The 24,728-nt window shown below is 42.3% G+C and overlaps 1 protein-coding gene across 1 annotated transcript; it reads left to right on the top strand.

Annotated features, from left to right (window-relative positions):
- Positions 1 to 4,190: 4,190 nt before the first annotated feature.
- Positions 4,191 to 24,337, top strand: kcng1 (potassium voltage-gated channel, subfamily G, member 1). Its single transcript, XM_080204998.1, has 2 exons — positions 4,191 to 5,000; positions 23,374 to 24,337. The coding sequence occupies exons 1-2, from the start codon at positions 4,242 to 4,244 to the stop codon at positions 24,136 to 24,138; spliced, it is 1,524 nt and encodes a 507-aa protein (XP_080061124.1). The 5' UTR covers positions 4,191 to 4,241; the 3' UTR covers positions 24,139 to 24,337.
- Positions 24,338 to 24,728: the final 391 nt, after the last annotated feature.

The raw sequence follows: 24,728 nt of genomic DNA, 5'->3' as shown, positions 1-24,728 counted from the left end.
TCAAACTTCGTTTAACACTGCTTCTGCAAAGCCATGGGATCTTTTATTATGTTAAAGGTGTTAGGATTATGTAGCTTGTTGTTGTGAACACAGCAAACAACTTGCACATGTCAAGTTCCTACCAGCAGCTAATGTATGGATATTTTTTGATGCAATTGCTTGTAGAGGAAATGTTGCCCAGGGCACTAAGGAAATTCCTGGCTCTTTTTCAAATATAGCTGCAGAGATTTTATGATCAGCTGAAATAGCAGACAGGCCTGGATGGGATTTTCTGGTGTCATATGCACTCAGTAAAATTTCCATTCACTGCAGCGGGACCGGAGAATCCCAGCCGCAGGTGAGGTCAAAGAATTCCGGCCAGGGTTTGAGTTTAACATTTGCTGCAGAGGATAGCACCTCTGACAATGCATTTTGCAACACATGACTAAGTGCCAGCCAAGATTATGCACAGATGTTTTGGAGTGAGATGTAAGCCTTCTAACTCAGAGATAAAAGCGCAACCCAACTGAGTAAAGCTGACATAGCCTTCAGCAGAAATAAAAAGAAAAGCCTGAAAATGGTGAAAACTGAAGTAAAAAAAAGAAAATGCAGAAAATAAACTGCAAGTCCCTCAGCATTACCAGAATTGGCTGCAGGCACTTTCTCAGAATTGGACCTGTGAGGTATTCTGATAAAAGACACCCGAGACATTAACCTACCTTTCCTCTGTACATATATATATTAAGAGACAAGGCATGCATTTCCAACATTTTCTGTTTTGCTGAAGACTTTTGATGATATACTTACCACAATGTTTTATTAATAAGTATAAGTTTTCTACAGATGACTGTCACAAACTATTGTCAAATAATAATTCTGACATCATGGGAAACAACAAAAAAGGAATTTTCTACAATTAATTAAAATAAATGGAAATTGCTCATAATTATGCAAATCTTAGTTTTATTGCATGTTCAACCATAGTCCAGGCTGCTTACTATATAGGTTGTTAACACACTCTAGTTTTTCTTCATATGGCTAAGTCAAATGCAAAGGACAAATCACCGATTTTCTATCCCAGACTGTCAACTCATTGGAGGGTGTTAGCTGTTGGCTGATCCAGAACCACATTTAAGTGCTGTGAACTGCAAGGAAAGTTACTAAAAATATAACAGCGTTTTAAGGGAAGCCATCTATATACAACATTCGATGCAGTTAGTGCAACTCTTCTGTAAATAAACAGCGGTTTGATGCAATAAGTTCATCTTTACTTGCAAATCAATCTGCTGTAAACATCATTTAGGGTCATTTTCAGTTTAAGGAACAAGCAACGGAAAAAAGTAAGGAAGGGGCCAAAATATGACAAATACAAATAAAACTGAACTAAAATGAATAAATATATGAGATTTAATATATTAAAACACAGAGTAAAGAAAGTTAAATGTTGTATTAATGAGCAATGACCAGGATGAAGTTGTGATTTATTATGGTGCCCTATTATTTGATGTTCCTTTATAATTCTCTGCTAATCATTATCCACCTTTAGCAGTCCTGCATTCTAATTAAACGTAAAAGCATTTTTTTAAAGGATGTAGCTGGGTAAAATTTTCGGGTAACAGGTTCAGAATGTAATGGCAAAAGTTCAGAAAATGAACTGCTACACACATGTTTTGCAGCACATCTCAGTGCCGAAGCTAACAAAAACTATCTTCAATACTCCATCACGCTTTACATATTTTGAGAAGCAAGTTGCTGTGCTAATACGCAGAGCGTTTATCTTCTACTGGGATTGATGAAGAAAATGCGGGAGAAGTTGCCGCTTTTATTAGGGCAAATATGTGCAGCGTAGACTGTTGTTTCCCCCTCCCCAGCTGGATCATTTCCATTTTCAGAGCAGGGGGAAATCCTCCATTCGGAAAGCGCGGGTTGCCATGGGTTTCACTCAAACCTTGTCGGAGAGCCAGCACGTCCTCCTGGTGGCGTCAGTGCAGTCTTGCTGGAGACGATTAGCCGGCAGCCTGTTGGCTCCAGGATCCTCTTGTACTTTACACACCATCCCCATACTTTATATGGAGAGGCGCTGGGGCTCAAGGTGATGCCGAGTTGTGTGCAGAGTGACTCAACCCGCGGTGTGAAGAGTAACTTCACTCAAACAGGAAGAGGGGGCAACAATAAGCGCCGGGGATGATTTTCATGGTAAGTGTTGTGCATATTCAGAGTTGAGTTGCAGTTGTATTCACGTAAAGGCTACGAGTGTGTTTCTTATATATAAAAAAAATCCTGGATGGCGGGACGTCAGAGAGAAGATTCAGAGTAAACCAGGTTTTTACCCCCGGTTTAAAAAGAGATCACGGAGCCTCTTTTGAAACTTGGCAAAATTCAGAGACGAGCGGGAGAAGCCCCTCCTCCCCCGTCAGCTTTAACAGTTTATTTCCAGTTAAGTCAGCCTTTTTAATGTCTATTTGCATGGATCTTCTAATATGGTCAAGACTCGAAACTCTGTTCATTAACAATCACTTCGCACAGTTACTAGTAAGTAGCATACTTCTCCACGTCAGGAAGTTAAGCGAGCCACACTGTTTTTCTGGCTGTTTCTAATGCAGTTGTGATTTGGAATATGCTGTTCGTTTCACCCCAGTTCTTGAAGATGTTAAAGCTTTTTTTTGTGCCTAATCACAGAATCAACACAGCCACCGCTAGTTTTCGATATGGTGGCGGCGCTTGTTTTGCATGTTACTGCGTAACAGCTTGTGGTGACAGATGACAATGAATAGTGTTTATTAATGAGTCCAGTGTTTAAAAAACACAAATGTATATCAGCAATCTGCAAGTGCAACAGGTGGAGATATATAATGAATGTGTGTGCTATAGTGTTCTGACAAATACAAAACTGCACTTCTCTCCAAATAAAATCATCAGAAAATAAACTGATGTGATTTCAAATTTAATTCGGAGTAAACAAACCAGGATCTCAGTGGATCGGATTTTATTTAAGTATTTTTATTTTATTATCAATTTAATTCCCTTTGACTTCAGTCAGCAATTTGACGAGATGATGCATTTGGAAAACCTTAAATGTACACAATGCTGTATACACTGCATCTAGCAATGTTTGTTTAACGATGGTTCTACACTTAGAGAGCTGCAAGCTGTCATCAGTGTTTCTTTATAAATTTACAGCAAGAGTCTCTGACTCCGGAATTTTCAGTTGAGCAGTTTACAACTCTGTGATTTATTAATCTTTCAGAAGTTTGTTTTTTTTTTCAAATTGAATGTCCACGCCAGCTAAATATCGAATCCATTTAGTAATGACAGTAATGTTTTAATTAGTTACACGATGGGAAAGGCTTCTGTTAGTACAGTGTAGCATCCAGAAAAGGCTCAGCGAGAGGCAATTAGTGCTGTCACTGAAACCTACAGAAACAAGTTTTTTAAATTAAACAAACTTAGATTGGCTTGAACTCTGGTATCTGCAGGATTGTATAGAGCCTTTTTGGAGAGTGGCCACAAAGATTTCAATAGCAGTTCGCTGATGCCCGCTTCATCTGGACAAATTGTTGCACTTGATGTCGGATACAGTGAAAAATATCCATTAATCTTTCGGATTTAATATCACACAGATTATTGTAACGTGCAAAAAATGTAAAACTACCGGGCCGCTTAATGGGAAACTCCAGCAAATGCATCTTTTCTGTAAGTATTTTAGTAAACACGTAACTAAATGTATATGGAATGGGGCCATAGGAATGTACCACCTTAATCAATACATTTTAATGACAGTACCCACATTTTATATTAATGGCTTCACAAATCAATGGCTTCACAGAAAGAATTCCCTGAATGTATATAGGACGTTTGGATGATTAATCGCTTGGAATTAAAATGCTATAATTTCACAAGGATTTGTATTTCATGATTTAATGGCAGAGTAATTCATATTTGAGTTAGCAATTAAAATGGTTAAAGTACAAACTGCCGGTTTTAAATGGAAACTAAGCTGTGCGGATAAAGACCGCTGGGATATGATTTATATTCTCCACCGCCGATGATTATAACTCATGATGTGTTGTAAATCATACCGTATGGCTTTTTAAGACACAAGAAGGGCGGCTTTGAGTTAGTCATGCATACTTTATAGTGGCCTCGCACCGCTAAATATCAATGTTCATGAGTGATTACCTGACAGTTTTCAGTCTGTCTGATTTCTTGTAGTTTGCTGCACTTTCCAAGTGTGCCGAGTGATGTGAGGAGCTGCATTCAGAATGACTCTGCTGGCAGGAGACAGCTCGGACTATGATTACAGCGCCCTCAGCTGTACCTCTGACAACTCCTTTAACCAGACAATCTACAATGAAACCCAGACTCTCAAAGGTGTGTTTTACAACCGAGCCCACCTGGTGCACTCTCAAGACTACTTGTATGGCAGCGCGATCCCAGAGGATCGCAAACACCACGTTATAATAAACGTCGGGGGGATCAAGTATTTATTGCCATGGACCACATTGGACGACTTCCCCCTCACGCGTCTGGGGCAGCTCCGATTTTGCCACAATTTTGACGAGATCATGAAAATCTGCGACGATTACGACGTGACCTGCAATGAGTTTTTCTTCGATCGGAACCCCGGCGCCTTCAGGACGATTTTGACTTTCCTGAGAGCTGGGAAGCTGAGGCTGCTGAGGGAGATGTGCGCCCTTTCTTTCCAGGAGGAATTGTTGTACTGGGGCATCGAGGATGACCATCTGGAATGGTGCTGTCGCCGCCGATACCTGCAGAAGATCGAAGAGTTTGCCGAAATGAACGCCGTCCAGGAAGACCTGGCGGAGGGCGAAAAGCTGGGCGATTTTGTTGAGCCATCGAGGTGTAATCACTTCATGTCAAAACTCAGGGATATGGTGGAAAACCCCCAGTCAGGACTCCCAGGAAAAATCTTTGCCTGCCTTTCTGTCATATTTGTCACCATTACTGTAGTTAATCTATCCATCAGTACCATGCCTGACCTCAGAGCAGAAGAGGATAAAGTAAGTTTGTTTTTTCACACACTTTAATTCACAATGGTTAAAAAGTACCCTAAACGTTTACAGTTAAGGAATAGCATACTTTCAGTTGTGGAAGTGTAAAATGCATTTTGGTTTCAACTCTCCATTCTACATAGGAGTTTAGGAATTTGCAAATAAAACCTTAACATAAATATTTGATAACATTTATAATACTACATGTTGTGAAGTCAAGTACTTATAGCTTATTTTCTATTGTATAAGAAATTCTACATTAAAATATTAATTGGTTTCATAGAATCTTAGAAAGAGGCCATTCTGTTCTTCATGTTTGTGGCAGTTCTTTGGTACAGCTCTTCAATTAATCCACTCCTTTGTTCTTTTCCTGTAGCCTTGTCAATTTTTTTTCCTATTCAAGTATTTTATCCAGTTTTCTGTTAAATGTTGCTGTTGGATCTGTTTCCACCATCCTCTCAACTCCCACATTCTAGATAACAACAACTCACTGAGTAAAAACACGTTTCCTTCTGTCACCTCTTTTTTTTGCCAGTTGCCTCTGGTTACCAATCCTTCTACCACTGGAAATAATTTTTCCTTTCTCAATTTGTCTATCAAAACTATTCATGTTTTTGAATACCTCTATCAAACCTCCTCTACACCTTCTCTGCCATCTCAGAAAGTCGTAAAAGTTCCCACTGCACTATTTCAAACAGCGGCAAGACAGCTATCACCAGTACCCTGGATGATAGTTATCCCTCGATCAATATTACATAAACAGATTATCTGGTCATTATTACATTATTGTTTATAGAAGCTAACTGTAAGTAAATCTGACTGCCACATTTCCTATATTACAACAGAACCTACACTTCAGGAATACTTTGTTGACTGTAAAGTGAATTTGCACATACTGAAGTTGTGAAATGGTTAGATAAATGGCTACATAGAACATGGGTGGCATAATAGCACAGTGGTTAGCACTGCTGTGTCACAGCTCCCAGGCCCTGGGTTTGATTCTGGCCTTGGGTGACTGCGTGGAGTTTGCACATTCTCCTCGTGTCTGCGTGGGTTTCCTCCAGATGCTCTGGTTTCCTCCCACAGTCCAAAGATGTACAGGTTAGGTTGATTGGCCATGCTGAATTGCCCCTTAGTGTCAGGGAGATTATCAGGGTAAATACATGGGGTTACGGGGAAAGGGCCTGGTTGAGATGGTTATTGGTGCAGGCTCAATGGGCTGAATGGCCTTCTTCTGCACTGTAGGGATTCTATGATTCCAAATAAAGGCAAACTCTCTTTACCTTAAAGGCAAATAACCCCATTTGTACCACGTAACTGAAGTTTATCTACGTATATGTTAAAGAGCACAGAAACAAATTCTAGTGTAACAAATATTATTTAATGTTATTATAGCATTGATATTAATATAAAATCAATAACATCATGCGATCAATGACCAACAGGAAAAGCCCCACTAATCCACCAGCTTATTCCACAATCATCTCTATACTTCAATCCTGCCAGAACTGTAGATTGCATTTGGGCTATGTGGTGATTTGGTGGCGATTGTCCTTTTGGAGCCTACACAGCAAAGCAAGGGCCACCTGGGTTGAGGGATCAATTGGGAGTCAAGGTGGGTAATCACCCCAGTAGGTGGGATCCTCTCATAGGCTGGGGACATGTTGGGAACAAGGGCAGCTGGGTGGCTGCTCTACAGTTTTTCTTATTAATAAGTACCTTTTTGTGTTTCCAATGAAGTCAGTGAAAGTGAATCATTACATCGGGTGACAAGGATAAAATTATCATGACACTGCTTCTGGCCCAACATTTGTGAGTATCCTGTTTTAGTCGATGTCTGAGAAAAAAAAGGTACTCACCCAAATGCCTGTCTTTGGGTGAATGGACCCGTTTCTCTTGAGAAACTACCAGACCCTTGGGGACAGATGCAGAACAAACCCGAATTGGCTGGTACAGTCAAAAGCTTTAAAATGTATCAAAAACTAATCAAGAGAAAATAATCCTGAGAAACAAGAGCTACAGCTTTAAATTACAAAAAAACATAATTTCAAAAAAGGAGTTGCTGCAAAGTTTTTTGTAATTAAACAAGCACAAAGCAAGCAGGCTTTAAGTGAAAAAGGGGAAAAAGACCCCAAGTGAGCAACTGGAGGTCACCAAGAGTGCAGAAAATCAAGAGGCAGAAACTGACAAGCTTCCCATCGAGCAGAACTTATGGTTATTCCGTGGGAGTAATTGGTGCATTAGTGGACTTCAAGCAAGTAGAAGTCCTTAATCTGTTTTTTAAAAAGGTTAAGAAGTTATAAAAACAACAACCCCTTCGACCATTAGTGCCACCAGTGCCAGTGAAACTGACCAAAAAAGCACGTATAAAAAGGGGAAAAAATGGACTCTCCAAACAGCCAGAAAAAAAACATTAAAAAGGCTTTCCTTCATTAAAAGTGCCAAGTTTTAAAAATCAAAAAAAAGGCAGGGGGGTTCCCACCAAAACTTCAGAAGTGTGGGAAAATACAGAGAAAAAATGACAGCTGCTAATAGTTCAGTAAGAGAAAAGTGACAGTCTTAAAATGGCAATACATTTAAAGAGGTAATGCATTTAAAGCAGCAACCACAAAAAGGAACAAATGGTTATGGGCAGGAAAAATAGAGAAGACCCCAGATAGAAGGCAACTCTCAAAAAAGTCCATTATCAATGAAGAGGCAATGGAAGCCTCAGACAAGCCAACAGAAGACATCAGAAAGAAGGCAATAGAAGACTTCAGATAGGAAGCAATAAAAAACTCAATAAAGTGGACAATGAAAGACTCCACAAAGAGGGCAATGAAAGACTCCAGAAGGAGGGCACTGAAAGTCACCAGAAAGAGGGCAGTGAGAAACCTCAGAAGGAGGGCACTGAAAGACATGGGAAAGATGGCAATGAAAAGCCCCAGAAAGACAGCAATGAAAGACCCCGGAAGAAGGGCAACAAGTGAATTGCAGAATGGAAACAAGTCAATACTTTGTCAGAGGCAGACCTGACCAACAATGAAACCTAAAGAGTTTGGCTCAAGTTAGGACAAGTAGAAATGAAGGTTTCATTTATGAATGTGTCTGTCTAATAAGAGCATGATGAATTCCCCTCAGAAGAAACACAGAAATTAATGACTTCAAAAGGAACTTTGAACTATTGAATATAAAAGAGGAATCAGCAAAAAGAATTAAAGCTCGAGATAAGACATTAAAGCAACAAGATGAAATGACAGATAGGAAACTTTAAAACAAAATGCAAAAATTGATAACATAAAATTAAAAGAAGTAAAATTCATGAGACAATATAGAATGTGCTTAAACCATGAAGAGCAAGTCTAGTGAAGAATTGAATCAGGAGAATGAGAGCTTGAAGAAGGGAATGAGCAATTATCTGAAGAGGTAAAAACATAGAAATTGGCTGCAGAATCAGCAATTCAGACAGCGAACAAAACTGAGATTACCTGTCAGAACAAGATTGCTGAAATGGTCATGCAAATGAGAACATAAGAACATAAGAAATAGGAGCAGGAGTAGGCCATCTAGCCCTTCGAGCCTGCCCCGCCATTCAATAAGATCATGGCTGATCTGTTGTGGCTCAGTTCCACTTTCCCGCCCTCTCCCCATAACCCTTAATCCCCTCTCTTATCAAGAACCCATCAACCCGCTTCTTAAAAATATTTAGCGAGGCAGCCTCCACCACTTCAACGGGCAGAGAATTCCAGAGATTCACCACCCTTTGAGTGAAGAAGTTCCTCCTCAACTCCGTTCTAAACCGCCTCCCCTTTATCTTGAGGCTGTGCCCCCTAGTCCTACTGTCTTTTTTGAGCGGGAAGAGTCTCTCCACCTCTATCCTATCCATCCCATTCATCATCTTATACGTCTCAATGAGATCTCCCCTCATTCTTCTAAACTCTAACGAGTACAAGCCTAGTTTATTCAGCCTCTCCTCATAGCTCAATCCCCTCAACTCCGGTATCAGCCTAGTAAACCTCCTCTGCACTCCCTCCAGGGCCAAAATATCCTTGCGCAGGTGCGGCGCCCAAAACTGCACACAGTACTCCAGCTGCGGCCTCACCAATGCCCTATACAGCTGCAGCAAGACCTCCCTACTTTTATATTCAATCCCCCTCGCTATGAAGGCCAGCATCCCATTCGCCTTCCTGACCACCTGCTGCACCTGCAAGCTGGGTTTTTGCGACTCATGCACAAGGACCCCGAGGTCCCTCTGCACCGTCGCCTGCTGCAGTTTTTCGCCACGTAAGTAATGGAATAGCACAAGTGCCAATATGATAAAATGATCGATGAAAAATACACCAAATTGAAATGCTGGAAAGAGGAGAAACTTTATCACACAACCTAAGTAGCAGAAACACAGTAATACGACCCCATCCCTTCACACGTGAAAAAAACTCTCAAGGTGATATTTGCAATTGTACATTGTTAAAGCCTACCAGTTTATGTTGAAACACACAAGCCTCTGGAACTTATCAATGAGCCATCACTACTACAACAATAAAAACCCCATATTAAGTTCATAAAAAAACATGGGGTCATAACATGAAACATGAAGGGTGGCATGGTGGCACAGTGGTTAGCACCACTGCCTCACATTGCCAGGGACCCAGGTTCAATTCTGGCCTCAGGCCACTATCTGTGTGGAGTTTGCACTTTCTCCCCGTGTCTGCGTTGGTTTCCTCCAGGTGCTCCTCCCAGAGTCCAAAGCTGTGCGAGTTAGGTTGATTGGCCATGCTAAATTGACCCGTGTCAGGGGATTAGCAGAGTAAATGTATGGGGTTACGGGAATAGGGCCTGGGTGGGATTGTGGTCGGGACAGATTTGATGAACTGAATGGTCTCCTTCTGGACTTAAAGGATTTTATGATTCAATAGTGGATCAAGTTGGATCTTCAGAACTATTGCCTCTAGTCCGGATCCCTGTTGCACCTAGTAGATATGGAGGGATGTAAGTATGTGGAGGAGCAGAGGCGTAAATGCTCCTACAATTATTATCATCTATTAGTGTCACATGTAGACTTACATTACACTGCAATGAAGTGACTGTGAAAATTCTCTAGTTGCCATATTCCGGTGCCTGTTCAGTTACTCGGAGGGAGATTTTAGTGTGGTCAATGCATCTAACCAGCGCATCTTTGGACTGCAGGCGAAAACCCACACAGACACATGGAGAACGGACAAACTCCAGACAGACAAGGATCCAATCTGGGAATTGAACCCAGGTCCCTGGCACTGTGAGGCAGCAGTGCTAACCACTGTGCCACAATGCCATCTCAATTATGTTGCCGTCAGGGAATGTTTTCGAACCCGTACGCACCAAAGTACACGATCGATCTGTTATAGCCATATAACTGATGTCTCTGTGGAAGCAAATAGTAATGAACTACCTATGGTAAAAGAGGTACCCATTATTCCTGTTAATGTCAATCCTGTAGTATAAGGTTACAGTGAACCACCTTCTTTAACCACTGCACTCCATGTGGTTTTGGGAAAGGAATTCCAGGATTTAGACAGTGAAGGAATGGCGATTATAGCTCCAAGGATGGTGTGTGGCCTGGAAGAGAACTTGCAGGTAATGGTGTTCCTGCAACTTCCCTTGTATTAAAGTACAGTCATAAACAGGTTCCAGCGATGTGAAAGTTTCCATTCATTATGTCTCCTGCAGTTAGTTGGTGCTGTTTCACCTTTGTTCAAAACAAACTATTGAATTGATGGATTTGAATCCTAAACTTCAGATAAAGATGAAAAGTTTTATGGGATGGTGCAGATGAATCTTCAGTTCTCTGACGATACTGACATGAATCAGGTACATGAGAGGTTGCAGGAGGAGGTATGTGGGGAATGGGATTTAAGGTGTGGGTTTGGGGGGGGCAGTTGTGGAGTATGGGGATCCCAGGGCAGCTCTGGCCCACATGGTTCTAATATAGCCTTGAAGAACATTCCTGTTCCTCCCAACCCCATTACAATTTACTTATTTTTGGGGTATCTTTCTCTTCACTACTTGTTTCAACTTTACATGAGACTCCTGGCAGGCTTGCCAAATGGAAAACCCAGCAAATATGGCAGAACAGCAGTAAGTGGTGCACACCCCTGCTTGGATTTGGCATTGAACCTTGAAAAATTCATTCCTTTGTTGTCTGATTAGCAGGCAACCCCTACCAAAGTCTTCAATCCGTTGCTGTTCATTTCTACTGCCTGTTCATCCATTCTGAAACCTCTCCTTTCTACAATGATTGTTGTGTATTTAACAATGCTACTCCTCACCCTTTCCCAAATTCTCTACCTTTCCTAATGATCTTATTGCAGCAAATATTATGTTTCATTACATCAAACCCTATTACAGGATCTGTGCTTCCAACTCACTTTTATTTCTCATGCAGTTTTTTGTTTATTAATGTTACAAGTAGGCTTACATTAATGCTACAATGTTCAAATGATCTTATTACAGCAAATATTATGTTTTGTTACATCAGATCCTATTACAGGATCTGTGCTTCCAACTCACTTTTATTTCTCATGCTGTTTTTTATTTATTAATTTTACAAGTAGACTTATATTAATGCCACACTCTGGCGCTTGTTCGATTACACTAAGAGAGAGTTTAGCATCGCCAGTGCACCTAACCAGCACGTCTTTTGTACTGTGGGAGAAAACTGAAACACCCAGAGGAAACACACACAAACACAGGGAGAATGTGCAGTTTCCACATAGACAATGATCCAAGCCGGGAATCGGGTCTGGGTCCCTGGCACTGTGAGGCAGCAGTGCTAACCACTGTGCCACTGTAGTATGTATATTTGTGTACAAAATTCTTAACTGGGTAACTTGCACTCGCCCTGCCCATGTACTCTGCAGGTGTTCTTCTCAGACATTCTGATTTGTTGAGTAGATTTTCCCCTCCTATCAATGCGTAGGGGTTATTGATACATAAATTTGGTTTGCTGAACTGTCTTGCCCTAGCCAGTTTGGGCTATCATTAGTATTTGCAGCAACATGCTCCTATCAGTGTTGACAAAATTTGCTGAGTATTTGCTTAACTTACTTTCCAATTCTCAAAGAGTTAGTCAGGCAAAACTGACAGGTGTTTATTAAATTAATATTAAAGTTAGCTGCGCTGAAACTCAGTTGGCAAATAATTGGTAGAAAGGTTAATTGATGAAATTATTAAGATAATCCACATGTAGTTAAATTATTTCACAGTAACGTAACATGCTGATTATGAATTAAAGTTGAGATCAATGTCCAAGACAAACATAAGTTGGTAGAATTACAGCACTTTGTAAATAGGTGGACTTACATTCCTTTGTGCCCTAAACCAGGCATCATTCAGGTTGGGGGGCAATGATGGAACACTGGAATGGAATTCCTCCTCAGGATTCAGAATAAATCCAAATAGTTGTAGACACCAATGAGATAGGTTTAGAGGTGATTGGGATAGGAGTGAAAGTGAGCCCGGAGCTATTTCCTTACCCTCTACTACTGCTTGATATGAAACATGCCCACAGCTTTGACTTCCCACCTGCAATATCACAAGAGGTTGACTCAAACTTTTATATATTTACATGAGGGATATTTTTATATTTTTGTTGTTGGTTCTTCAAATTATCTTGGGAATGTGACATTTTTCTGCTTGTTGATTCACTACATTTTGCTTTTGGGCCCATTACTTCTGACCGCCAGGCCAAGGTCCTCCACAAAATCCCCTGACTATTCCCAACCCCTGACTACCACACCCACCCACCCGACCCATCCTACAACTCCACCACACCCCCAGTTACCATCTCTACCCCCTAACTATCCTCCCAGCCCACGGCAACACTTCTCACGCCAATGACCCTCTCAACCCAACCCCTGAATATCCACCCACATTGCGACTACCCTCCTGACCTTTGAGTACCCACCCACCTGCCCTAGCAAACCCTCGATCACTCCATCCCTGACTACCACTTCCCCTCATCAGCTAAGCTTCTAATCTCCTAAATATCTTCTCCCAACTATCTTCCTGACACCCCCCCCATCGACCATCTGAACCCCCCAACTATCCTTCTGAACCACCAATTAATCTCCCACCCACTAACTACTGTCCCAATTCGCCTCCCACAACCATCTGAACCCCTCCACCAACCACCCAACACCACTCATTGATCACCCCCTAACACTGACCAACCAACAGCACCCCCATTGACCACTAAACCCCTTCCCTGAGCGATCATCCCCATCTTCCTCTTCCCACTGACCTCCCACCCATCCTACCCACCTACCGTCTCCCTGGTCCCTCAAAGGACTTTTAAACTTACAGCAGTTAGTGCCGTAAATAAAGGCCCTGACTTTCTTTTCCCCACCGCACCAGATTCAAGGATTCCTAAACAGCTGGATTGTGCTTTCCTCACCCTGCCCGAGTCGGAGTTTGGGTGAGGAAGGTGAAGCTCCTGAATAAGGTATGTAAAGTGGAGCAAAATGGCAATCTGACCATGATTGCCACTCCACTGAAGCGTTGACCATTATCTCAATTTACTTTGGTGTTTGACCTCTTGATCTCTGCATCACTCCCTATCAACTGGAAACAATGCTGAATCTTGACTCCCATGCCCAATGTCACAGGAGATCAGTTTGTATATTAAAAATTCTTGAAAATTCCCATTATAACACTTATTTCCCCTGGTCTTGATTTGATGATGGCTCTGTGATGTTAGTAAAACTTGACCAATGCTTAAATCATTAACATAACTTATAGCAAGGTGACAGCTAAGGCCTGCAACACATATTTTGTCCATAGATGTCACGGTTACAGCACCCTTATTTTGGTTCCAATCCTTGATGTGTCTCAGCGTTTCTGCAGATAGGTGAAAAATAATAGTGTTACTACCTGAATAATGGAGATGAAAGTTTACCCCACAACCTTTATATGTGGGGAAACCGAGAATTTCTGGACAGTTTCAAGGCAGTTTTAATATGTTGTCACCTTGCTGTACCTACAATGATATATGTAGACTAATATACTTGAAACACTGCTCAGAAGTTTTCAATTACACTAAATCTATTCATCTTAGCATTTTAACTGATAGCAATAATCATAAGTTTCATTATATCAAAAAATATTAGCATTTCACTTAAAATGCTACATTTCTGTTCTTTGTGTAAGTCTGAAAGAAATGTGACAGTTTCTGAAATGGGTTTCAAATATATTGATCTGTTTAATTTTCAGAACTGCCTGTATTTTAAAATTTGGATGAAGAATCTCTATATGTTTGTTATTGCACAAACAGTCTTTGCAAGAGATTGCTAAGTATTGTACAGTGTGAATAGAAAATTTACAAATGACTAGCAGATTAAAACAGATGACAGAGAATAGACAATGCTTATTGAACAAGGCAAAGAGATTTAAATACAAATATCACGCAAATGGAATCCCACATTGGAAAGGAAGTTGAGGATAAAATCTGTATTTCATGTGTCCCACATATTGAATTGAAGGAAAATGTAATTATTAAAAAGTAGATTGAGAAAATCTTTGTAGTTAACAAAAAGGATTTATCACTGTATGTTGCTATCAACTCAAGGAAAATGACCAAAGCATCCAGTACAAATACATTCTAAGGCAGCCTAAAGCATTTGAAAAATCAGTGTCCAATGGGTGAATATAGCGTTGAGATAAATTTGAAACCAAAAAGAAGCATTTAATGCTCATCCAGCCAGATAATAAAGTGAAAGCTAGATATACCTAAAGAACACATTAAGAAAAACTACAAAAGGTGAAACCAGGAAGATTAAGAGGGAATATGAGAAGAAATGAACAAAAACACTTCAGGACAATTCGGAGGTTTTCTAAAGTCTCGTTCATCACCAGCAATGTGAATAGTGAATTCTTAGTGCCCTTTCTTCCTCAATGACAAGAACAACAACTTATATAGTGCCTTTAATGTAATAAAATGTCCCAAGGAGCTTCACAAAACAAAGTTTGGTACCATGAGACGATATTGAGTAGATGGCCAAAAGCTTGCTCAAAAGACATGTTTCAAGTCATGTCTTAAAGAAGGAAAGTGAGGTAGAATGATGAGGAGTGAATTCCAACACTAGGCAACTGAAGGTGCAGCCGTCAAAAGTGAAGCAATTAAATCAGGGATGCACAAGAGAATTAGAGGAACGCAGATATCTTGGAAGTTTGTGGCTGATGGAGATTACAGAAACAGGGAGGGATGAGTCAAAGCAGGGGTTTGAAAACAAGGATGAGAATTTTAAAATCAAGACATTGCTTGACTGGGAACCAATGTAGCTCAGTGAATACTGAAGCAATAGGAAAGTGTGATTTGGTGCGAATTAAGTCATGAGCAGTAGAATTTTGAATGACCTCAAGTTTACGAAAGGTAGAATGTGGGAGATCAGTCACAATGCATTGAAACAGTCAAACCCAGAGGTAATGAGAGCATAAATAAAGATTTCAGCAGCAAATGAGCTGAGATGGGGCAATGTTACAGAGATGGAAATGGGTGGTCTTAGTGATAGAACAGATATGAAGTTGGAAGTTCATCTCAGGATCAGATGTGATAACAAGATTGCAAACAGACTGCCTTAATCTCAGACTGTTGCCAGATAAAGGGCTGGAGTCCATAGTTAAGGAGCAGAGTTTGGATATAATGCAAACACAAGCTGCAATCATACCACCATTCAAGCCAGTGGGATTTTCCCATCTCGTTGCAGTGAATGGAGATTAAATGGCCCCCATATTCTTTGACTTCATTGCAGTGGGAGCATGGTGTGAATTGCGGGTAAGATTGCACCCACTGAGTCAGCTATCCTGTAATCTATATTAACATTTGTTCTCTTGAGTCCACACCTGACATTGTGCTGTTGGAGTATATGCCAGACATCAAGCCATGGGTGAGATGAAACTTCTTCCAACTTCACATTGAACGACTGAAGCTGTAATTTTCCACCTCCACCGTAAACTCCTTTCCCTAGCCTGAGCCACCATTCCCCCACCAACCAACTATGACCCTGACTTTGTCAGGTTGAGAGGTCCCACTATTATTCTGCACTTGAGATCAGTGGCAGAGCGAGGGAAGAGCTGATCGGGGCTGGCCATCGGGTTCGCGAAGTGGGTGGTTTGGACTTCCGAGGTGGCGGGTGTCTGGAACATCAGGACTGCAGGGGGGGCTCGGGGAGATCAGGGCTGGTGGAGAGGAGGTGGGACGTCCCGAGAGGTCCAGGAGGCCCAGCAATTGGGGGGGAGTGAGTCAGAAATGTGGGGTTGCAGGACTGGCCAGCGATTGAGCTGGCCAGCAGTCGGGCGACTGATGAGAGATCAGCACACGCGCAGTGGCCCACTCAGCATTATGCTGCTGGCGTCGCCAGTGGTAATAGGAACCCTTCCCTGATTTTCAATGTGAATCTCGCTAGTGCACTCTGCAGTGCCCCTCAGTGTGGGAGATTCATTTTAAAAATCCTGCTGTAAAATCCAGTGAAAGTTACTCCTGTTTTTATGCAAATTTGTCACTTAGAATTTTTTTGGGAGAATCCGGGCCATGATCCTTAGTTTCTGATGTTTAGTTCTATTCCTGTCCTTTCTCAGCCTAGTAACTTTTAGCCCTAGAACTGTCCTTCCCGGTGACAGTAGTAAGGGAGGTCCTCCTGCTCGTGCAAGCTAGGCAAACCTTCCAGCTTTATTTTAACTCTTCATTTAGTCTTTTCAAGCCAAGTGCGAGAACATAAAGAACATAAGAAATAGGAGCGGGAGTGGCTATTCAGCCTTTCAAGTCATTCTGTCATTTATTGAGGTCATGGTGGATCTTCTGCTTCATCATCTTTTTCTTTGCACTATCCCCATATCTTTTGATGTTGTTATTATGTAGAAATCTATCGATCTCGGTCCTATACATATGCAACAACTAAGCTGCCACATCCCTTGGGGCAGAGAATTTCAAAATATCACCACCCTCTGAGTGAAAAAATTCTCCTCATCTCAGTCCTGAATGGCCTGTCGCTCATTGTGAGACTACCCCCAACCAGGGGAAACATCTTTCCTGCATCTATCTTGTCAAGCCTGTAAGAATTCTGTATGTTTGAATGAGATCAGCTCTTTTTTTTAAACTCCAGAGAATAAAAGTCCAGTCTGTTCAATCTTTTCTCCATCCCAGGAATTAGTTTGGTGAATCTTTGTTGCAATTCCTCTATTTTTCCTTAGGTAAGGAGATCAAAACTGCACACAGTGCTCCAGGTGCAGTCTCACAAAGGCTCTATATGAGACAATAAGACATTGTAACTTTATTCACAAATCCTCTTGTAATAAAGGCCAACATGCCATTTGCCTTTTTAATTGCTTGTTGTCTCTGCATGTTAGCTTTCAGTGGCTCATGAACAAGGATACCCAAGTCCCTTTGCTGTTCAATACTTTACAGCCTCTCTCACAATTAAAAAAATACTCTTTATTTCTGTTTCTCCTACCAAGGTGGATAACCTCACATTTCTCCACGTTGTATTCCATCTGCAAATGGTTGCTCACTGGCTTAGCAGCTCCAAATCCTCTCCAAAATTCTTTGCATCCTCCTCACAATTTCCACTTCCACCCAGTTTTGTATCATCTGCAAACTGGGAAGTATTAAATTGAATACCCCACATCCAAATCATTGATGTAGATTGTGAACAGCTGAGGTCAAGCACCAATCCTTACACACTTCCACCCTTATTCTGACACAGAGCACCATAAAGACTTACGGCCTCTAGTTGTTCTCTCCCTCCTGGACTTAGCAGACTAATTGTGAATTGCCAGGGATATCTTAGAAACCTTTTTCTTTTCAAAACCTATTTCCGTGGTGGCACGAATGAAACAGGTCTTGTATCCTGATAGAAACTTTAATTAATTACCTGTGAGTACCCAGATCTCTTTCATATTGGAACTAAATGTAAAGCGGAACTGTTTACAATCTGACATTCTCAACACTTTTCTGGGACTTTGGAGAATCATAGTCTGTCCACTGCAAGCACCCAGACTGCTGCCATTGTCTCCAATTGTAAATACCTTGCATCTTCTTTCCAGTAAAACAATCTGGGCTCCCTTTAATCCCGACCAACCAAATCACCCAGGCTTGTTGCTAGGCAGATTTCAGGACCCCCTTCACTTTACCTTAAAGATACTGGGCAGAATTCTCCCACATCCCCACTGATGGATTCAATGGCAGAGCGAGCGGGGAGGAGAATTTGGTAGGAGGCCCAAAACCAGTTTCCACACTGTCATGAATTTTCCATGGGATTGTTCCTTGGTATCCACTGTGGCAGATCAGGAAATAACGTGAATCATAGAATCCCTATAGTGCAGAAAGAGGCTATTCGGCCCATCGAGTTTGCACCAACAACAATCCTAACCATGTCCTATCCCTGCAACCCCACATATTTACCCCACTAATCCCTCAAACCAACACATCCTGGGACACCAAGTGGCAATTTAGCATGGCCAATGCACCTAACCCACACATCATTGGATTGTGGGAGGAAACTGGAGCACCCAGAGGAAACCCACGCAGATACGGAGAGAGCGTGCAAGCTCCTCACAGACAGGAGTCGAACCCGGGTCCCTGTGCTCTGAGGCAAAAGTGCAAACCATTATGCCACTGTGCCACTGAAACTGATTTGCATCCCGCTAACGGGATGCAAAAGAGTGCCTGACCTGAATCTTCCCCTCACACCCAATTCTCTGAGACACCAACGAGACAGCACACTGGTCTAGAACATATCTGGAACAGCATGAGACTTACGTGAAAAGTGCCTGGGGTTCAGATTGGAAGTCACCGGTGATCCTGGACTCTGGCACACCACAGCATTGGGTCCAGGGAGCATCTATCGGGTGGATCTTCCAGCTTCAGTGTCATCAAGAAGGTCCAATTTCCAGCCTCAGCATATTGCCAGAGATCCATCTTCTTCCATGGTTGGGCATCTTTTAAATATGGCAGTCGGATCTGAAGGTGGGCCATACAAAATCAGTTTAGCTCAGTTGGCTGGGCAGCTGGTTATTGATGCAGAACAATGCCAGCAGGACGGGTTCAATTCGTGTACAGAATGAGATTATTCATGAAGACCCACCTTCTAAACTTCACCTGAGATGTGGTGATCCTCAGGTTAAATCACCACCAGTCAGCTCTCCCCCTCAAAGGGTAGTGCAGCCTATGGTCATCTGGGACAATGGTGACTGGCCTCTAATGATCTTGTAAACCTCAATTAAGTCACCCAACGGCTTCCTCTGTTGTAAGCAAAATAACCTGAGCCTGACCAATCTTTCCTCATAACTGCAATTTTTAAGTCCTAGTAACATTCTTGTAAATCTCCCTTTCTGTAATTTGGCAACCAGAACTCTACACAAAACTCCAGCTGTGGCCTAACCAGCATTTTATTTTGTTCCAGAATTACATCCCTGCTTTTATATTGTTTCAGAATTACATCCCTGCATCCCCTCTATACCTCATCCACTAAAGGAAAGCATTCTATATGCTTTCTTTACCATTTTATCCACCTGTCCTGCCATCTTCAAGGACCTAATCCAGGCAAGTGATGGGTATTCTAAAACACCTCTAACTTCTGCCTTGTTGATGGTAGACAGGCTTTGGGAAATCAATTGGAGTTCATCACAACAGAATTCCCAGCTTCCAACTGCTCATGTACCAACAGTACTTTTGTTGCTGTTTAAGTTTCTGTTCAGCACTAACCCTTAGAATATTGCTGTGGGAAATTCATTGATGGTAATGGCATTTAAAGTTAGGGGGAGGTGGTTAGATTCTGTCATGTTGGAGATGTTCATTGCCTGGCACTCGTGCGGTGTAAATGTCACTTCCCACTTATCAACCCAAGCCTGAATGTTATCCAGGTTTTGTTTTATGTGGGCCAGGCACAGACTGCTTCATTATCTGAGGAAATGCAAATAGATCTGAATACTGTTCAAAATCCCAATTCCAGCCTTATGAAGGAGAGAAGATCATTGAGGAAGTAGCTGAAGATATTTGGCACCCAGAACACTAACCTGAGAAACCCCTGCAGCAATGTCCGAGATTGAAATAATTAGCCTCCAACAAAAACAACCATCTTCTTTTGTATTAGATACAACTCCAACCAATGGAGAATTATCCCTTGATTCCTTTTGGCCTCAATTTTACTAGGGTTCTTTGATGCCACACACTGAAATACCTTAGAGTCATAGAGGTTTACAGCATGGAAATAAGCCCGTCAGCCCTCTCTCATTTCTCAGTTCTACCCTTATAGACTCAGTAGGCAAACCCTCAGAAATATCCCCTCTCAGTACTGCCATGATGTTCTCCCTAATTAAAAATGCATCTCCCCCTCCTCTCTTACCTCCTGTTCTGTCTTTCCTATAGCATTTGTACCCTGGAACAAGTCCTGTCCTTTCCTTAGCCATGTTTCAGTAATAGCTATAATATCCCAATTCCATGTACTCATCGATGCCCTGAGTTCATCTGCCTTGCCCATCAGGCCTCTTGCGTTGAAATAAATGCAGTTTAATCTAGACTTCCCTTGCTTCCTGCCCTGCTCTTGCCTGATCTGTCCAGTACTAGGATTACTGACACTGCCTTTACTATTTAATGTGTTCCCTTTAACTTCCATGCTGTCCTCAATCTTCTCTTCTGTCTCCCTACTGCTTTGGGTACCCCCCCTCCCCCCTCCCTCCCCCCCCTCCCCCTCCCCCTCCCCCCAAACTAGTTTAAACCCTCCTGAGTGTCTGCAGCAAATCTCCCCACCAATCTCCTCCCCAACCTTCTTGTTAAGTGATGTCGTTCTCATCTTGAGAATTCAGCTTGAACCAAGGCTGTAATGACATGTGGAGCTAGGTGGTCCTGGTAGAACCCAAATTGAGCATCAGTGAGCAGATTGTTGTGGAGCAAAGTCCCACCAAAGATACCTTTGATGATTGAGAATAGACTTGATGGGGATGATAATTCCCAGACTTGTCCTGCTTTTTCTAGGTTAAGTGCCAGTGTTGTAGTGTTTATCACCTGTCTGTTTGATTATTCCAACAGTTTCCTTCCTGGCCTTCAATCTTCCAATCTCTTAAAACTCCAACTTGTTCAAATCTCAGCTGCAGGTTTTCAAATCAACTCTGACCTCACCCCCACAATACCTCTGCAATCTCCTCCGACCTTACATCCCCTCTCATATTCTTCAGTCCTCTGACACTTTTATCCAAGCCTCTGCCCCTTTTATCCAAGCCTCTGCCCTTTCAGTTAACGACTGGTAGCTATGCCTTCAGCTGTCACAGGTCCACTTTCTGGACCTTCTGACACAAACACTTCCACTTCTTAAAATCCTTTCAAAACATCCATTCAGCTGAGCTCCCACTCACCTTCCCTGAATCTGGTGTTCATTCTTTTCGTGGTCTGTTTGTTTTTCTCCTCTCATAAATAGTAGTAGGATATTTGGTATCTCAATTTTAAATGTAAATTGCACTGTTGGATTACAAGAGCAGTAAGAGTACGGGTAACAAATAGTCCACTGATGCATCAAAAACGCAAGAAAATGGCTCAAGAATGCTGTTTCAATCATTTGCTTAAGTACCCCGAGGATGTAGATGTTTGGATTGTAAAAACTGCTAATATGGAAGATATTATCTGAAGAGAAAAGCACTAAGGAAGAGAGAAAAGATATGGGAGGTGATTCTCCCAGCGCGCTGCTCCTGGGCCAGGACACTCAAGCAGAGGCTGTTTTGCGGGGCTCCCTGCTGGACACTACGGCCTCCGCGAGTCTCCACCAGCCAGATTACTGGCGCCAGCAGCACCACACCAGAAATTGGTGCTAATTTGAATATATTTTAAATCCCATTAGCAGGCCAAGGACTGAAATCTCTGGGCCCACTTGCATCTCCCCCGTCGAGTTCACTCCAGCAGGGTTTACTATAGCTCCCCACTTGTGGGTAGCTAGTGGCCTGACCCCGCTGGAGTAAAGCAAGACAATCAGGGCCCCTTTTCAGACAGTCAGGCACTAGAGGGGAAGGGTGCCCCCTCGGCATTGCCACCTTGACAGTGCCAGCCTGGGCCCCCAGTCACTGTCCAAGGGGCAAAATGGCAATGCTCAGGGCACATCTTGGCACTGCCCGCTGGACATCGGGGGTGGGGCCTAATGGAGGCACGGAGCCTGATGGTGGGGGTAGGGGGGGAGCATCTGGGGAGGGTGATCATTGGGCATGAGGGGGTCCTGCTGCCACTCTGCATTCAGGCTTGGTGGCAGAGGGAGGGTGGCCAATGTTTGGGGCTGGGCATCGGGGTGAGGGCTCAGACTGCTGGAGGGGTTGGGGCTGCAGGCGGGGGGTTGGGAATGTGGGTGTATTAGGGCTGCTGATGGATGGGTGATCAGGAGATTAGGGTTGTGTAGGGTGGGGGGGGTGCAGGGGCAACATTGAAGCGGGGGGGGCGGTGGTGGGGGTCGAGGCTGACCCAGAAATGTTCAGGGGGCCAGTGATCAGGCTAGTGGCAGGGTCGGGAGGCCATTAATGAGGAGTCACAGGGCTGGTCAGCAATCGCGGCCTCTGTGCAAGCACTGATCTGGGTGCTGACAGATTGGCGCATACACATTGGCTGCTCAGCGCTATGCTGCTGGCCTCTCCAGTGGGAATAGGCCCCGCTCACTGAATTTCAGCATGATTCACGCTAATGCACTCTGCAGTGCACAGAGTGTGGCAGATTCATTTTGAAAATCCCACTGAAAAAACTAGCAGGATTTACTCCAGTTATCATGCGAATTCGGCACTTAGAATTCTTTTGGGAGAATTGGCCCCCTTGTTTTTTCACCTCTATTTTGGTAGACACTATTGCACTTGATGTTCACAACATATAGACAAGATTTACTCACACGAAGGATATTGCTTCTATTTTGATGTAACATGCTTGCTTTTGAATAAAGTGGTTACAGCTTGCTACCTCAAATACACCTACCTAGTCCATCTGAATGGGATCAAAATTGAAATAATTTGGCCAGTGTGGCTGTGTAAATTTTAAGTGATTACAGGAATGAGCCTACTGGTGATGGCCTCTGATACTCCAACCATCTGTTAACATTAACACTACACGAAACATGACAAATTTTGAGAAAGTGACCAGTTCTTCTGGGTAATATATCCAAGGAGTCAGCTTCTTCAAAAAAGCAGAACATTAAAGATTAGAAGATTACAAAAGATCAGAAAAATACAGAATGTTATCACATCGAGTAATAGAATTTTTAAAAAGTTATATTTATCGATTGAAGAAATTTCCAGGGTTCCTCAAGAAGTTAGCCAAAATAATTTGACAGTGTGATAAGATCCAGAAAGTGTAAAAATAACTTTTGAAGACAGTAGTCATTTATTTACTGTTCTTTTCATTTTTCATCTGCAGGGTGAATGCTCACAGAAGTGCTACAATATTTTCATAGTGGAAACTGTCTGTGTAGGTTGGTTTTCTCTGGAGTTTGTGTTGCGTTTCATACAGGCTCGCAGCAAATTTGTCTTCCTGAGGACCCCACTAAATATCATTGACATTATAGCCATCTTACCCTATTATATTACTCTTTTGGTGGACACCACATCAGTGGAAAATGGGAAACCTGGAGGAGGAAGCAGCTACCTTGACAAGGTGGGCCTGGTTCTGCGAGTCCTCCGTGCCTTGAGGATTTTGTATGTCATGCGCCTTGCCAGGCACTCCCTGGGACTGCAGACGCTGGGGCTAACAGCTCGCAGATGCACACGTGAATTTGGTCTCCTGCTGTTATTCTTGTGTGTGGCCATTGCACTCTTCGCCCCATTGCTCTATCTCATCGAGAATGAAATGTCTAACTCACACGAGTTCACAAGCATACCAGCGTGTTACTGGTGGGCTGTTATCACCATGACAACAGTGGGCTACGGAGACATGGTTCCACGAAGTATCCCAGGCCAAGTGGTAGCACTAAGCAGCATCTTAAGTGGCATTCTTCTCATGGCCTTTCCTGTAACCTCCATCTTTCACACTTTTTCTCGCTCATATGTAGAGTTAAAGCAAGAACAGCAAAGAGATCAGAGAAGATTACAATTCCTTGTCAAATCTAAATCACCGAGGAACAATACTTCAGAAGAAAGTGAGCACTTATTTTCAAATCTGTCTTCGGAATCAAGAGAAAACTAAATACATTATTTGGAGATGAACAGCAGATACGAGAAACAAGCTTCATTTGTGAAACTTGGTGCATTTTCTTTTTGCAGAAAAAGGAATTTGAGTAGCAATCTGATATTTAGAACTACTGTTGTATGTCTGAATGTGAAATGTTATTTGGGAATGTAGCAACTTAACAACCATCTGGACAATACACCATACTTAAATGTGATTTCTTTGTATATTTTCTTTCGATCTACCTAAAAGTGAATAGCTGGAGAAATTTGCATTGTGTTGAATTCAGGCAAAATCTAGCATGAAAAAGCTGAATAGTTGTTTCAGCATTGGCTGCACCACTAGCAACCTGGAAATCATTATGGATAGCTATACAATAACCAGTCTGTGTAATAACCTGCAACATATCACACACGCACCATACTGTTGAGAGTTACAAATAACCACCTATCATTGATCTACATAAATGTGACATGAATGAGGGTTGCCTGAAACATCTGAGGAAGCAGTAGCCATTTTGTTGGCCTCTTTAGGAGGTTTATTTCTAGTTTTGAAACCATTTACCTTCCCAGGCATAAATTACATCACCTGCACTGTAGTCCATTTGG

This window comes from Carcharhinus amblyrhynchos, chromosome 16 (assembly GCF_965287045.1).
Source record: "Carcharhinus amblyrhynchos chromosome 16, sCarAmb.v2.hapA, whole genome shotgun sequence".
NCBI classification, from domain to species: Eukaryota; Metazoa; Chordata; class Chondrichthyes; order Carcharhiniformes; family Carcharhinidae; genus Carcharhinus; species Carcharhinus amblyrhynchos.
The sequence above is the reverse complement of the archived record's forward strand: the minus strand, read 5'-3'. Positions and strand labels throughout refer to the sequence as shown.